Genomic DNA, 15723 nt, shown 5'->3' on the forward strand with positions numbered 1-15723 from the left:
AAATTGTTAATTTTGCACTTGATATTTTAACTTAACTCTTAAAAAAATTATTTTAAAACATAAAAATAATAACACAAAACTATAATTATATTCACATGATACTAACTAGACAGGTTAATTTAAGATTGAATTCATTTACTTATTCAGTTTATCTTTATGAAATAAAGAAACATGGTGAAATGCGATATGGCTATTTGTCTGAACTACCAACTTCATCTTCGGTTGGATAAGTAAAATTCTCATAATGTATTCCCTCAAATATTTATTATAATGCATTGGTGAAATATAGGTAATTCCAGGTAAATCCTAGACGAAGATCAGACTATAATTGCTATCAAAACATATTTCACACCTATTGTTCTATACCTAGTTATCAAATGTGTGCAAAACGGGAACAAACCTAATTATGAGCCCATAGCATGTAATAGTAGACATACAGCATATAATTATGATCCCAAAGCATATAATTATGATCCCACAGCATATAATTATGATCCCAAAGCATATAATTATGATCCCACAGCATATAATTATAAACCCAAAGCATATAATTATGATCCTACAGCATATAATTATGTTCCTACAGCATATAATTATGATCCCACAGCATATAATTATGATCCCACAGCATATAATTATGAACCCAAAGCAAATAATAATAGACCCACAGCAGATAATAAAACACCTTAAACAAGCAGTCATGGCGCTCCATACTAAAGCAGTATTAGATATGTACAGTCCCTGAAACGTTCTACTTTCCCATTTTTCCGTTCGCTCACCGTTCGTTCACCGTTCGTTCAGCGTGCGTTCACCGTTCGTTCACCGTGCGTTCACCGTTCACTCTCCGTTCACAGTTTTGCGTTCACCGTTCACCGTGCGCTCGCGTTCACCGTTCACAAAGCGTTCAGCGTTCGCTCTTCGTTCCGTTCACTTTGCGTTCACCTTGCGTTCAGCGTTCACCTATCGTTCAGTTTTCATTGTCATTCGGAACTCCGTAGTGAAAGGACTTATCTTTTTGTAGGGAAGGAGTTACAGGTTTTTTAATTTAATAACTAACTTATCGTGTTTGAAGAATCATTATTTCATGGGGAAAAATATCTACGATATATATTTTTATTATTCTAACTTAGCTGTTAGGTTATTTATTAAATTACTGGAAACTAATTATTGTTATAAGCACATTCTGTATCTATGTAGAACGATGCTGAAATATTAAATTTAACTAAGGGCAATGTGCAAATACTTCAAGCACTGCAACATTTTGATGTTTTGTTAAAGACGACAAACCGTTAATGGTGATATAATTATCCAAGTCAAATAATTACGCAGCAAAATTACGAAAATATTTATTTCTAACACGTTTTTTTAAATTAATACAGAAAATGTGATAGAACTAGTTCTGAGAGTTATACATAGTACTGCGGATGTCCTGTTAATTTATTATCTTTGGAGCGAATTAAATTGATAGTGTGGTTAAAGGAACTATTTATTTAAAATGTACTGCACTACAGAATTTTCTCTACTATAATATGTAAAGTCTATAGTTATAGAGAAAAGAATTCTCTCTTCACCGTAACTTTATATGTTTGCCATTCGATATGATTAATACCCCCCTTTCCCCCTAAATCGGTTACTTAGTCAGTACTGCATTTCCAGAATATTTTAATTAACATTTTTTAAAGAAAGTTAAGGTCTTTTTAGAACAAAAATTTCAGTTCTCAAAACAAACATGCATCTAAAAAAAGTCACAGAACAATAGTTATGTAGTTCAAAATGTACACGTGTCGGCGGTGGTATTTGAAATTGGCAGAGAGTATGTATCAAATTCAAGTGTTAATGCCCAATGTATTTTATTCATTTATTATTCAAATGTTGGAATCAAATCTAGAAATCATAAAAATAAATGTTATAACTTGTTGGAAGTACTCGCACTCCGTCTTCGGTGTGACGAAACTTTCACACCTGCACAGTGTCGAATGATTTTGATTGACAGGACAAGCACGTGGACTTCGTGTGAAATCGAAGCAGGAACATAAAAACGAGTAAAATTGTCAAACAAATGGATATGATTTGTTGATTAAAAAAAGTTACTTTCACTGTCTGATATATTTAGAAAAAAAAAAATCAGAGTTTTTGTTTGATATAGGTACAAACATTTAGTGAAGCCTGAAAGGAGGGGGGGCTAAAACGAAATCTCTCTCTCTCTCTCTCTCTCTCTCTACTATAACGGCATATTACTATAAACTATAACGGCAAATTACTTAAATATCAAGTACTGAAAATTGAATTTATAACAAATAATATGAATATGTATCTTTGTAATATCTTGTCCGAGTATAACCACGGCCATCTACATATACACGTAAAAGTCTGCTCAATAAATCATCATGAAAAATAGAAATGACACATAATATATTATTATATTAGAAATTTAAAATACGAGCGTATAAATGCAAAACGTCCACTGACCTTTGTAATTAATTTTTTTTTCATTAATTTACACGAAATCGCCTTGACACGGAGATATATGAATGGATGTTACAACCGCTTTAATTCATTCTATAAGTCAGAAGTTTTCTCTGATTTGTTATCAAATAAGAATAAACATTTTTATTTTCCAACTAAAAAAATATCTTTTATACTTCAGCGTTCGATAACAATTGCAATGTTTTAATGCGATAAAAATCGTGTGATTAAAAACTTTATGTGCATGCATCGTCTTTCTTAGGACAATTTTTGAAAATTTATTTTATTGACTTAAATATCCTTTCATTTATTGGTTTACTTATCTATTATTTATTTATTTATTTGGCACCTGAAAATATAATACAATAAAATAGTTTCAATGCAAGGAAAAGATCAGAGGCATTCCGAATATATCGTTCATCTTGCGTTCACCGTTCGTTCACCGTTCACTTTGCGTTCGCGTTTGCGCTCCGTTCGCGTTCAGCGTTCACTCACCGTTCACCGTTCACACATCGTTCACCAAGTTGCGTTCAGCGTTCACACATCGTTCACTCACCGTTCGCTCTGCGTTCGTTCAGCGTTCGTTCACCGTTCGTTCAGCGTTCGCTCACCGTTCAAGTGGGAAAGTAGAACGTTTCAGGGACTGTATGTTAATATTATAGTATAAACACAAGCATTAGTGTTCAGTGTAGATACCAACAAAGGGAAGTGAAACGCCCCTCATTCAATATAATTTAGTTCTTTCTTCAAAAGAAATTTTTAACCAAGCTGTGGTATTTTATAAATTTTAGATTTTATACTTAATCACTAGAAAAGTAACCGAGACTGCTACACACTGAAAAGATCCTAACACGCAAGGCTGCAGCCGCCTCATTGCTTGTATTCAAATATAACATAATGTCTTTTTAAACAAATTTCAAATTAGATTTTATTTGCATCAAATTGTTTGATAACAAAAAAAAAAATTGATAACCAAGGTAATCAAGACTGCTACATACTGAAAAGATCCTAACATGCAAGGCTGCAGCCGCTTCATTGCCTTTTTTTTAAATCATAATCTCCCAATGTCCAAATTACTACTAAGATACGATTGCCATATTACACTATCTTTTTTAACTATAAAAATACATTTTCCCTCTTGGTTTTGCAAAATTTCTCACAGTAATACGGCTCATCATAAATTTCAATGCATTTTCAGTTGTATCTAGAATCGACAGTGAAATGTTAATTCTACTCGAATTCCATATCAAATCCAACACAATCATTCTGCAAATAAACAGATGTTTTAATATATTTTTTTTTAAATTTTTGTCTAAATAAAAAATGTATAAGCTTTCTGTGAAATATGTAGTATACACAGGTTCAAAGTATTTGACCGAGACAGAGAGTCGACAATGTAATCCAATAGGATTTTTGTTACAAATATCCTCCAGTGTTTAAAACATTGTAGAAATATCAATGTTAAAATAATCAATCCAGAGCTGCTTTTGTTCAATTACTTTATGTCTCGTATATACGACATAGCAAAATGATTTTACTTGCCAGCGTTACGCTTCCGTAAATTTTCCAATAATGTATTTAAAGTACACAGATTTATTGCATTTACATTACGTCTATCTCAGAAATTTCGTTTTTGTTCCTGTTTCTGTGTGAAGCTGAGTGTGCTTGCAAAGAAAGTCTGTAAAAATATAATGAATTATACATTCCAACCTGACTAAATTTAGTTGTTGTAAAACCAAATCAAAATGACGTGTTTTGGTTTGGTCCAAATCGGTAACGACCAAAGCATCAAAGCCTGACTTTGATAATTCTAATAAATAGAATCATAAGTGAAATAACTTTGCCAAAAGGTATTGTGTCTGTGCAAAGATATTATTATTATCATTTGTTTTTACAATAATAACATTATTCAAAACTTCTCATCATAAACTTCACAATATACTTAAGTATTCTGACACGCAAAAGAAACACAACAAGCAGTACACTACAAATATTTGAATTTTTTATCAGATGATTTTCAAAAATGAATACAGTAAGGTTAAATTCGATTTAAAAACATCAGAAATTTGATAAAGCTATTGAATGAATATCATTTAACTTTAGAAAGTAACTTATAACTGTCAAGACACCCTCTCCACGCCATTCATTTACAGCGTACCAGACCGCCATGCACAACAATTGCAGCGTCATTTCGACGATGCCTTCGATTTATCAATCTCGACATCTGAGCGAGCGAAATATCCTTTGACATTTTTAAGGGCCTGTTTTTCAGGTAATGAGGTAGAATTTTCTCGAACCTAGCGCAGTGTAGCAAGCCTTGGACTTCCGGTTCATGGACTGTCATTCATGCTAATGGTAGATATGAATTTGTTAAGCCGTGATGTAGTGCATATTTGCATCTGCAACTCTTCATCACCTTTATTTTGAAAATGTCCAAATACATGTAGAGCAATGGAAATGCGTACTTACATGTAAGTCATTTTCAGGAAGCCTTGGCATCGCTTCTGGAAAAGAAAGAATATTGGTGCATTACTTATGATGAACAGATACAAACCCTTAAAACCAAAAATTATTGCCAATTTTTTTTGTTATACATGCAATTTTTGATTTCTGTTTAGCGGGCTCCAGCTTAACTTCCGACAATTGATTGAAAATTATTTAACCGAAATTTCCAAAGATGAAGATGTCCTTACGTTTTAGGTACAAAGTTATATCCTATCTATATTTCACACTAAAATAGGATGTTGCGTTTCTTTTGCCTTTGAGTATATTATCAAGAAATACTTATTTTCTACTTCAATGGCCATTTTGTATACTGCTTGTGGATGTGAAATTTGTTTGACTGTTGAAGCGACGGATGCAGGACTCTTCATTTTTCCAATGAGCAATGGATCATTCTTACGAGATAGAGTCATATGTGAAATACTTTTGCCAAAAGTAGGGGTCAGAGGGACAAAAGATCTGTAACCTGTAACTCTTTAATTATCAAAATTTTGTTATCAATCACGGAAGCAAAAATATTTACCTTAACAATCTATATCTACATATAATAAAATCGTGATTATATGTTTTTTAATTAAGAGCCAAAGGGTCTGAAAGGCTAAATCTTTGACACTTGATATCTCGAAAAGGGGAAATATTTTGATAAGTTATATTAATTAAAAGATGCTCAAAATAACGGTCTAAACAATATGCACAATTTCAATTTTTGCAAATCGGCCTCGTTTTGGACTTGAAGGGCTGACACCTTAATATATCTATTATATATATATATCTCGAAAACGCAAAAGAAATTTCTGAATAGATGTTGAATAAAAAGTCATCAAAATCTCAAGACCTTTCATTTGATATCAAGAAATAGGGACTGATCCCTCAACCTAGGGGCTCAGGTGGGGCAAAAGTTTTTCATCTATAACTCATTAACGATCAATTTTTAGTTATACATTACTGAAGCAAAATTTTTCATCTCAACAATTTACAACCATATATTTTGATAATCGCATCGTACATTACATATGTTATATGATTAAGCTTCAAATCTTATGAAGTGGTCAAATAAAACGTTGTTAACTTAACTCTCCTCCATATATTGCAGGATTGTAGAAGAAATCCGAAATGAATGGAAATTTCCTTAAAAAAAGTATTCTTATCAATACATAACCTTGCGTGAAGTTCGTCACCTGATATAGCCTTGCACGTAGAAAGTACATGACCTACCAATGGTTTAACAGTATGCATAAAAGACCTTAAGAAAGGTTTGTCTTTCATTTGATTTGGAGAACTTGAAGGTAATGTTCACTATGTCTTAGCTATATTCCAATAAACATCAATAGAGGACATTTACAGCATTAAATCATGATTGCATTTGAATGTATAAAAAAAGTGTTAAATATCCAAACACTTACATGTAAAATAATATGATTCTTTGTTGGCAAACTAATACGCTTAAAACACCCATACCACTCATACAAATTTTATCTCAAACTATATATATATATTAAAATTTTCTTCTATTTAGGAACAATGAAGTTTTTAATAATATTCTGTCTTCCTGTGGTTTTTGGAGCAGCTGGTAGGTATTTTTTCGCTGACAAATGAAATTCAATCGAACAAAATTTGTGATGTCATATAAACATATCAGTATATCAATCATACATATTTTTCAGTTCCACAAAAGAGAGTTCTCTTTGATAGTGAGTAGAAATTTCCTTTTCCTTTTCCCATTCTGTCTACGTTGAATTTATAACTGTGGAAAAGTTAACTAGTTCTCTGTTGTTGTTTTTTTTAAAGTAATTCTTTTTTTATTAAATCAAGAAAGATTCTAGACCAAAAAAATGTTAAAGTTCAAGAAATTCATCATGTCATTCATAAAAATATACCATGCAAATTTCGTATCTAGCAAGTATTCGTGTAGTGAAACTTAAACAGTTTAAAGAATATCGATAAAAGAAAATGATTTAACCCTATTAAAGATATAGTGGTCACTTGTGAAATAGGTCCTATGCATTATTTTCGTGTTTTACTATATTAACCTTTATTTGAATTTTCGACAATTGAATTTTCTGATCCAGACAGTGTCCCTTTTAGGGTCGAGTTTTATTCACTGCCAAACATTAAATATTTACATTTCCAATGTCTTTGTCAAAAATAAATTTCAAATTATTAAAATACTTTATTTCTACATAAATCTACTGGTTCATCGATAGGCGTGGTGAAAAAAAAATCACGTGCGGGGCGGGACAAATAAAGACAGAAGCGTTGCTTGTAGCACGTGGATTTGCAGAATCAAGAGCATGTACATGTAAATATAAGGAATATCTGTCTGATTTTTTGATTTCATGACGATGATCAATCGATTTGCTTGCGTGATAATTTTATGCATAAACGCCTTTGGCGTTTATGCAAATTATCACGCAAGCCAATCGATTGATCACATCATGAAACCAAAAAAAAAAAAAAAAAAAAAAAAAAAAAAAAAGACAGTTATTCCTTAAATCAATGCACTTTGCTATATGTATTTAACCTCTTTTACTTAAATTTGCCAACACAGATTTGAATGATTTGAAATCATTATTTTTTTTTCTCAAACTCTGCTTGCAAATAAATAATGACACGGCTATAACGGAATTAGGGTCTTGGATTTACATTTCATTGCGTTTCTCGTCAGGCCTCAGGATCATGCAATATTTTAGATTTAAGTAGGTGCTGTCACACAATCCAAAGCAAAACGGCTTTCTTTTTTTGCTCTGTCGTATTATTTGCAAATTTTGAGCCTCATTTATGGCTAATGAGCATCAAACAGATGTTATCAATCTTATTTGTTCTGACTCTGTTTCATGATCATGGGGTCAGAAAATCAAGCTTAATCTTGATCGTAGTCATACTTGAAGGTAATATTTTAATTTATTATACTTCTGTTAAAATGTTTCATATATAAAGTTAAGAAGGTAAAATAACTATCTTTATAGTCTTAAAATTTCCACACATAGCAAAGCTATACCCCGGGGTATAGTTTTTGCTATCCACCCCTCGGAAAATTTTCATGCAATTTTTGTCGCCAATTTTGATTTCCTGTAATCAATCTATAGACTTATGATGTCATCCTGACTTCAGTAGCATTGTGACGTCATCAGGATTTCAGCTCATTCTAGCAGTGGTATCTTATTCCAAATACTTGTTCAAAACTTTTATAATTTTATTTTTTTTCATGTTTTTACTATCGAACTGTAGTATCAGGTAAGTCCAACCCTCAGAAATTATGATATACATCAGTATAATAAAACGTTCATCCACTGGCTGTGGGTGGGATAGCTCTTTCATCAAACCCTTGACAGGAACTATTCCCCTCGGGCAAGCCCTCGGGGAATAGTTCCTGTCGCGGGTTTGATAAAAGAGCTATCCCACTCACAGCCAGTGGATAAGTGTATAATATTACCAACACTGACGATTTCCTTAAAAAGAAGTTTTGAGTAAAATAGAACGTACAGTAATAAACATACAAGCTTTTTCTGAAAATGTTAGCTTTCACTCCAGCTAAGATTTCTGCAAAAACATATTAAAGGATCAACTTTAGCTAGGATTGTTCTTTGCAATTTCTTACAGAATTAATTCATGCTTGTATAGGAATCATTGACTTCATAGTGAACAAACGGAATTTATGATATCTTTCAACAGCGTTTTTGAACGGTGCTGAGGCACAAAATGTAATCAATCAATTAGTCACATTCCTGTCAACTGAGGACAACGAGGCTAAATGTGAACAAGAATGCCACACCCTTATCGCTAACCAGCAGTCTTTAGTACAGCATCTGTGCCCATTCATGTGCCGTGCGTAAGTAAAGTGCTGTATGAACAATTTACATCAATTATCACTCATTACAAGACTTTCGTTTTTTTTAATAGAAAAAAGTTACAGTACTCTAGCTCAGTGTCACCTGAAAAAAAGTACTTATTTAACAATGCTACAATCTTAGAACTGTCATGCTTTTCCTTGTGTAGAGCCCAGCAAGCCCTTTCAGGAATTCATGCTGGGAAGCGCCTTGTGTTTGATAGTGAGTTTGATTTATGCACATCTGTCTTACAATCTTAAGAGGAATATCCAACTTAATATCATTAAATGAACTTAATTTAAAAAAAATCCTACTTTCATTGCCCCAAGAATGTGTCTTTACCGCAGTGTAAAGGAAGATTTTTTATATACATATTCAACATTACACTTGCAAATGAATGCTTGTTTTTTTCCTATATGGGCTGAAAAAAGAACCTTAAACACGAATGATATATCAATTTTCAGCCTTTCTCAATGGCGAGGAGGCCAAACATCTCGTTGATCAATTGGTGGAGCTACTTGCTACAGATGATAACGAGGTGAAATGTGAATCACATTGTCACACTCTTATTAGAAACCAACAGTCTGTGTTGCAACATTTATGTCCCTTCCTGTGTCACTCGTAAGTCAAATTTACGTCATACCTAGACCTTGAATTTTACCCAGTAAACCAAACTATTTCTTTTTCTTGAATGAAAGGACAAGGTGCGTTTGGTGCCAAATTCAGCCTCGTGTCCAAATTAAATGATATTCCCCAAAAGTCTTTCAGTGTCATTAAATTATCAATAAAATGTTTGTACAAACGTTAATTAATGTTTCATATTAATGTAAAAGTAGCATAGTTTACGATGACATACCGCTTTTTTTGACGTTGCCTTTTTCGATAATAAATCCACCATATTTGTATATTTCATCGCGTTTATTAAATCTCATTTTCATAAAAGTACATTGCATTGTGCAAGTAATAGCCTAAAAAGATCATGCTTACTAAATTAATTACTAAATTAATATTTCATAATTAAACAAAATCTTTAAATCAATTTGAATGATCTGAAGTTTGATTTTTTTTTCGAATTTTAAGAAAGAAACGCTGTATATATGCATTGTGTATTTTAAGTTTATCTGTCATATCCCGCGCCCTGCATCGGCACAATCAAAGTCATTAAGACGGTTCTTTTTTTTTTTTTTTTTTTTTTTTGTTGTTATTAACTTGACCAATTTTAACTTTCCGAATTTTGTAAAAGACAAAAAGGATCGTTAAACCTTTTCTAGGATCTTTATTGCATGTCTGTAACAAAATCGATGAATTTGGTGTACATGTATATCAGTTTTGGCCGGCCAATTTTCAGCCTTCCTGTTTTTAGCTCTACTGGTCAGAGACCAGAAGAGCTTATGCGATAGTAAGGTGTCCGTCGTCCGTCCGTCTGTCTGTGTGTTTGTCTAGCTGGGCTGTCTGTTTGTCTGTAAACAATTTCTTAAAATGCTACTCCTTTTACAGTTTTGGTCTGATTTCAATATAACTTGGCACACAAGTAGACAACACTAAGATACATAATTCTGTATAAATGTTTTTGATTTCGATGAACGGTGTTGCCATGGTTACTAAAAATAGAAATTTCTGTGAAATACATTCAAAATGCTTCTCCTCCTACAGTTTTGGTCTGATTTCAATATAACTTGGCACACAATTAGACTACACTAAGTTACATTATTCTGTGTATCGGGTTTTGATTTCGGTGAACGGTGTTGCCATGGTTACTAAAAATATAAATTTCTGTGAAATACTTTCAAAATGCTACTCTTCCTACAGTTTTGGTCTGATTTCAATATAACTTGGCACACAAGTAGACTATACTGAGATACATTGAATATCTTTGATATACTTTCAAAACATTACTTTGCCTTCAGTTTGGTCTGATTTTAATATAACATGGCATGCAAGTAGACTTTTTTTTTATTTTGATGAATGATGTTGTCATGGTAACTAAAATCGAAATTTCTCTAAAATTCTTTTAAATGGCTATTCCTACATTTTTAGTCTGATTGCAATTCATCTTGCCACAAAAAGAGAGTAAAACAAGGATTAATATTTATTTATTGCTGTTGCAAAGTTTCAAGTCCAAGATCTACTTTTCTCTTCCTTTATTGTTATAAGTACAAACCAGAAGAGCTACAGTCTCGACAGAAACTTCTGGTTTTGTTTTGTTTGTTTTGGTTGGTTTTGTTTTGTTTGTTTGTTTGTTTTTTTCTTTTCTTTTTTGTTTGTTTGTTTGTTTTCTTTTTTCTTTTTTTTTTTTTTTTTTTTTTGCATTTTATATTCAGAACCCATAGTTTACTTCTCTGCAAATATTCCATAGCTTGATTAACATAAGTTTACCTGTATTTACCTATTATAACATTTTATTTACGCTGTCCAGAAGCAAAACACAACCTTCAGGGGGAAACTGGAGGTGGAACACTTCTTTTCTTTCTTTGGTTTGAACAGTTTCACAAATATCGAACAGCAAAGTTATCAGTTGTAAATTGATAATTTTTTCCCAATTTTGCAGCCTCTTCCTTCACGTGAAGCCAGCATGTTTTGACGATGTTTTATGCATGTTAACCTATATATCTTCCCAACGTTTGTGAACAGGGACGATTTTACAAATGCTTGATATTGCGAATATGTTTACACGTAGGGCTGCACATAGAAGACCTATAGTCCTACCAGTCTTTTAACGATGTTTAGAGATTTTTGATTTTATTCATCTTCGTGGTAGACACTTCCTAACAAAGTCAGCGGCCCTGAGTCAACACGTTGCCGTGGGACCCCTGATTAACTTCATTTGGCATTCTTTTCTGACTGCAGCGACGTTTTTATTATATGTCAACAAATCACAATTAATGTTATATAAGTTTAATTACCCTATATTATATACTCGTTAATATTCAGTCTGAAATGATTATATTGACGCGGGCATTATTGGGCTACAGAAAATAAAATGTAAAATAAAACTATATATTTAACAAGGTGAAAATACAGTATTTCTACCTGAACTACTACTTTTTTTCATTCACTTAACTTACAAATTTAATCACTTTCATTTAGTTCAGGGAACGCTGAAGTACATGTAAGATGCAATATAATATAGATCCAATGTATCGAAATTCGAACAATGTGTAAAGAATTAATACAGATCAGATCTTCATTATATTGATGTGATAACTTTATCAAGGCCTTTTCAGCGATACCTGATGAGTTATAATCTCAATATTATGCTTGGTACATAGCTTATTCAAAATATAACTTAGGGCAAAACAGCCCACCAATATATAGATCTAGCAATACAACGTCTATTATATGTATGTACACTTTACTGCATGCTGTACACACATGAATACATTTAAAAAAAATAAAGTCCACACAATATTAACATCGTAATTTTTTTTAATATAAAATGCTTTCAAATCGATGTTTCTCAAAGTGGTGATATTATGCGAACCAATCGAAAAAAATACTTGTAAATAAATTTTTAAAGATTTTTCCGAAAATATGTTTTGGTTTATTTTTTTTTTAAACTAAGATACATCCAACATTTATTTTCTATGTAAGGATGGATCTGATTCAGCGTTTACCTATTTTTTTTTTAATTCTTAGGGCCAAATATTATATCAAATCACCTTGTCCATTCAAAATGCATCTTTTTTCTTAATAGTCATTACCTTTACTCCCTCTAGAGCTCAAACTGCATTGGCGCACTTACATAGCCCTAACACAGATCCCACTGTTACTGGAAAGCGTCTGGTCCTTGACAGTAAGCTGTTTCACTTCTCAAAATCCTTTTCTCTCTCATTCTTTTTTAACACTTATCTGAATAAAATACACAACAAAATTTAAAGTCCTTTATTAGAAAAACTAGACATTTTTCGTTACTTCTGAGTTTATATAACCTGCTCTATTTATAGATTTCTTGAACACCCAGGAAACTGCCCATCTAGTTGATCAGTTGGTCGCTACCCTTGGCTCTGACGAAAGTGAGGCTCAGTGTGAAAAAGAATGTCACGTGTTGATCAGAGATTCAACTTCCGTTTTCCAGCACATGTGTCCGTTCCTCTGTCACTCGTAAGTTAAAAGAACAAAATTTATCTTCCAAGGATGTAGTAAATGTAACATAATGTTAAAAAAGTGCTGCTTTTCTCTCCCATTGCATAGTAAGACAAAGGCACTTTTGAGATTTTTTTCTCTAAATATTTAATGCATAACGTACTTTATTTACCTTGACTTCATTTCTTCATGATAGATCATCTATTTCAGAGCTCAAGCTATTGTTAACATGGGACATCACAATACCCCTCCACCAGCCAAACGCTTAGTTTTGGACAGTAAGTTTAAAAAAAATGACTACCTGCATGATAAATTTGAATCGATAATACAGTATTGTCACATACATAGCTGGGAAAACTTTTCTTCGTTTACTGGTCGATAGGTCATGTTAATTACATTTTAAAAATTGAAATGCTAGTGAATATTTTTCAATTTAAAGACAATACAAACTGGGCTGTCCATATTTATTATTGATAAATAAAACAATATTTTTAATCAGCTTTCCTGAATACCCAGGAGACAGCCCACATTGTTGATCAGTTAGTTGCCACCCTTAGCTCAGATGAAACCGAGGTTGCGTGTGAGAAAGAATGTCACGTGTTGATCAGAGACTCAACTTCCGTTTTTCAGCACATGTGTCCATTCCTGTGTCACTCGTAAGTAAAGAAAATAAGAAAAGAGGTCAATGTGTTTATTCATCTAGAGACATTTTTAAAACATAACACGAGCATCAACTTTTAAAGATCTTCATAGTTCATTGTTTCACATCAATGGACTTTTGAACTTGATTACTATTATTTCATCAAAAGAATTGTGCTAAAAAAAAAAAAAAAAAAAAAAAAAAAAAAAAAAAAAAAAAGAATTGTGTTTCCAGGCACTTTTTCAGACACTACTTTGCATACATTTTATTCATTTGCTATTTAACGAGTGAAATCTAACTCATGATTCTGCATGAATTTCTGAATGTTTGTTACCTCTTTGTAATAGAGCCCAAGCTATTTTTAACAGAGGACATACCACCGCCGCTACCGCAGTCAAGCGTTCGAATCCTTGAAGTAAGACTTTTAAATTTTTAATGTTTTCACGAGTGATATTTTCAGGATATTGTATAATTTTTTGTTTTTCTTCTTATATGTTTTGCCATAAGCGTAAAATGAAAATGTTAAGCATGTTGATTTATGAAAACTCCTGTTTTTTTCTTACAGATTCCTACAATTGATCAACAATATTCTCTGGTAAAAACAATTTAATTTAGTGAAGAGTATGTTTTGTAGTAGTGTATTTTGTACTCAAATTGCAGAAATAAAACTTTTTTTTCCTTATAAAATAGAGTTTTGTACTGTCCCCGAAAAAAAGAAAAAAAAAAAAAAAAAAAAAAAAAAAAAACATACGTGTATACCTTTATAAAGGACACAAATGGGGATTTTTCACGGCCTTATTAAAATGTGTTATCGGGCCAATAAGGGCCCAAATAGTTTTGAATGAGTATGCAAACACTGTCCACATATGTAATTGACACGGAAATAGTCCATTGCAAAAATTTGTGAGCAAAAATGTAAATTCAGTGGTAAGATGAAAAATAAATATGTTCGATGAAAAAAAAAATATCAAATTACACTAAAGAAGATCAAAAAATCCTATATGTCGGCATGTGGTTTCTCTGAAAGCACTATGACTATTCAAACATTTTAAGTAACTATATTAGATTTTCGGGGGTTTGATTCGATTTCTCTTTTTCAGTTGCACATACAATACACTGGTAGACAGACATATCGGCTGAACGACACCTCGGCCCTGACAGGTCGGCCCAAGATCATTGACACGTCAGCCCATATACAAGACACCTCGGCCCAAGCAAAATTTTGTGATAGAAAGAATTAATCTAGGGTCTGAATTGATATTATTATAGATATAATATTATTCTTTTAAGTGGTGGATCCAGGAATCTTGAAAAGGCGGGGCCCGACCAGTTTTGTGTCTGGGTAGGGGCCCACGGCCACACCAAAAAAAGTGATTTATTAAATCTTATATATATATTGGACACAAAAGGGGGCGGGCCCCCTGCCCCCCCCCCCTCTAAATTCGCCAGTGCTTTCTGACTATTAAACGATTTTCTTCACAAAAATCAAATTGAAAAGGGGGTCTTTGATAGATAATTGGTTCATTTCTAAAACTAAATAACTAAAATCAGATAAATCCTTAACTTGCACGTCTCTCTTGTGGAAAATGTATGAGGCGCCGTTTTGGAATTTACTGCCAAAAAGTGATATCACCTATTCGAATAGGTAATATCACCTATTCAAATAAATGATATCACATATTCAGCTTCTGAATAGGTGAATAGGTGATGTCACCTATTCGAATAGGTGATATCACCTATTCGAATAATTGATATCACCTATTTGATTTGAATAGGTGATTTGAATATGTGATATCACTTGTTCGAATAGGTGATATCACCTATTCAAATTGAATAGGTGATATCACAAATTCAAATAAGTGATATTACCTATTCGAATATGTGATATCACGTTATCATTTTGAATAGGTGATATCACTTATTCGAATAGGTGATATCACCCATTCAAATTATTTATGAAATAACAACTGCTCCCAAGACTTTAGCCTTTAATTCTCATTTACTTTCACTTTCGTTTTATAACTTACCGTTCTTGGAGACAATGGATTATAGCTTCGAATTTAGTTTTAAGCCCTCCCAGTAGAATTTGTAGTTTGTTTTGCTCACAAATTATATTTATTTCACATATCTATAATGTAGACTATAGGAAAAATCGTGAAAATAAATAAAGATAATAACTGTTCCATACGGAAAATGCCCCACTTT

The 15723-nt window shown here is 32.4% G+C and overlaps 1 protein-coding gene across 1 annotated transcript; it reads left to right on the plus strand.

Annotated features, from left to right (window-relative positions):
• Positions 1–6487: 6487 nt before the first annotated feature.
• Positions 6488–14205, plus strand: LOC133188551 (uncharacterized). The gene is made up of 11 exons (XM_061324020.1): positions 6488–6538; positions 6633–6659; positions 8641–8797; positions 8965–9017; positions 9260–9416; positions 12512–12588; positions 12740–12896; positions 13089–13156; positions 13378–13534; positions 13866–13933; positions 14084–14205. Exons 1-10 carry the CDS (start codon positions 6490–6492, stop codon positions 13930–13932), a joined length of 969 nt encoding a protein of 322 aa, XP_061180004.1. The 5' UTR covers positions 6488–6489; the 3' UTR covers position 13933; positions 14084–14205.
• Positions 14206–15723: the final 1518 nt, after the last annotated feature.

Source organism: Saccostrea echinata, unplaced genomic scaffold (genome assembly GCF_033153115.1).
Source record: "Saccostrea echinata isolate AGI-Se365-2 ecotype Australia unplaced genomic scaffold, CSIRO_AGI_Sech_v1 ptg000016l, whole genome shotgun sequence".
NCBI classification, from domain to species: domain Eukaryota; kingdom Metazoa; phylum Mollusca; class Bivalvia; order Ostreida; family Ostreidae; genus Saccostrea; species Saccostrea echinata.

Coding starts and splice junctions, on each gene's coding strand:
- LOC133188551 (XM_061324020.1), top strand. CDS start 6,490: ATGAAGTTTTTAATAATATTCTGTCTTCCTGTGGTTTTTGGAGCAGCT. Junction 12,589..12,739: donor AAAGCGTCTGGTCCTTGACA/GTAAGCTGTTTC, acceptor CTCTATTTATAG/ATTTCTTGAACACCCAGGAA. Junction 12,897..13,088: donor TGTCCGTTCCTCTGTCACTC/GTAAGTTAAAAG, acceptor CATCTATTTCAG/AGCTCAAGCTATTGTTAACA.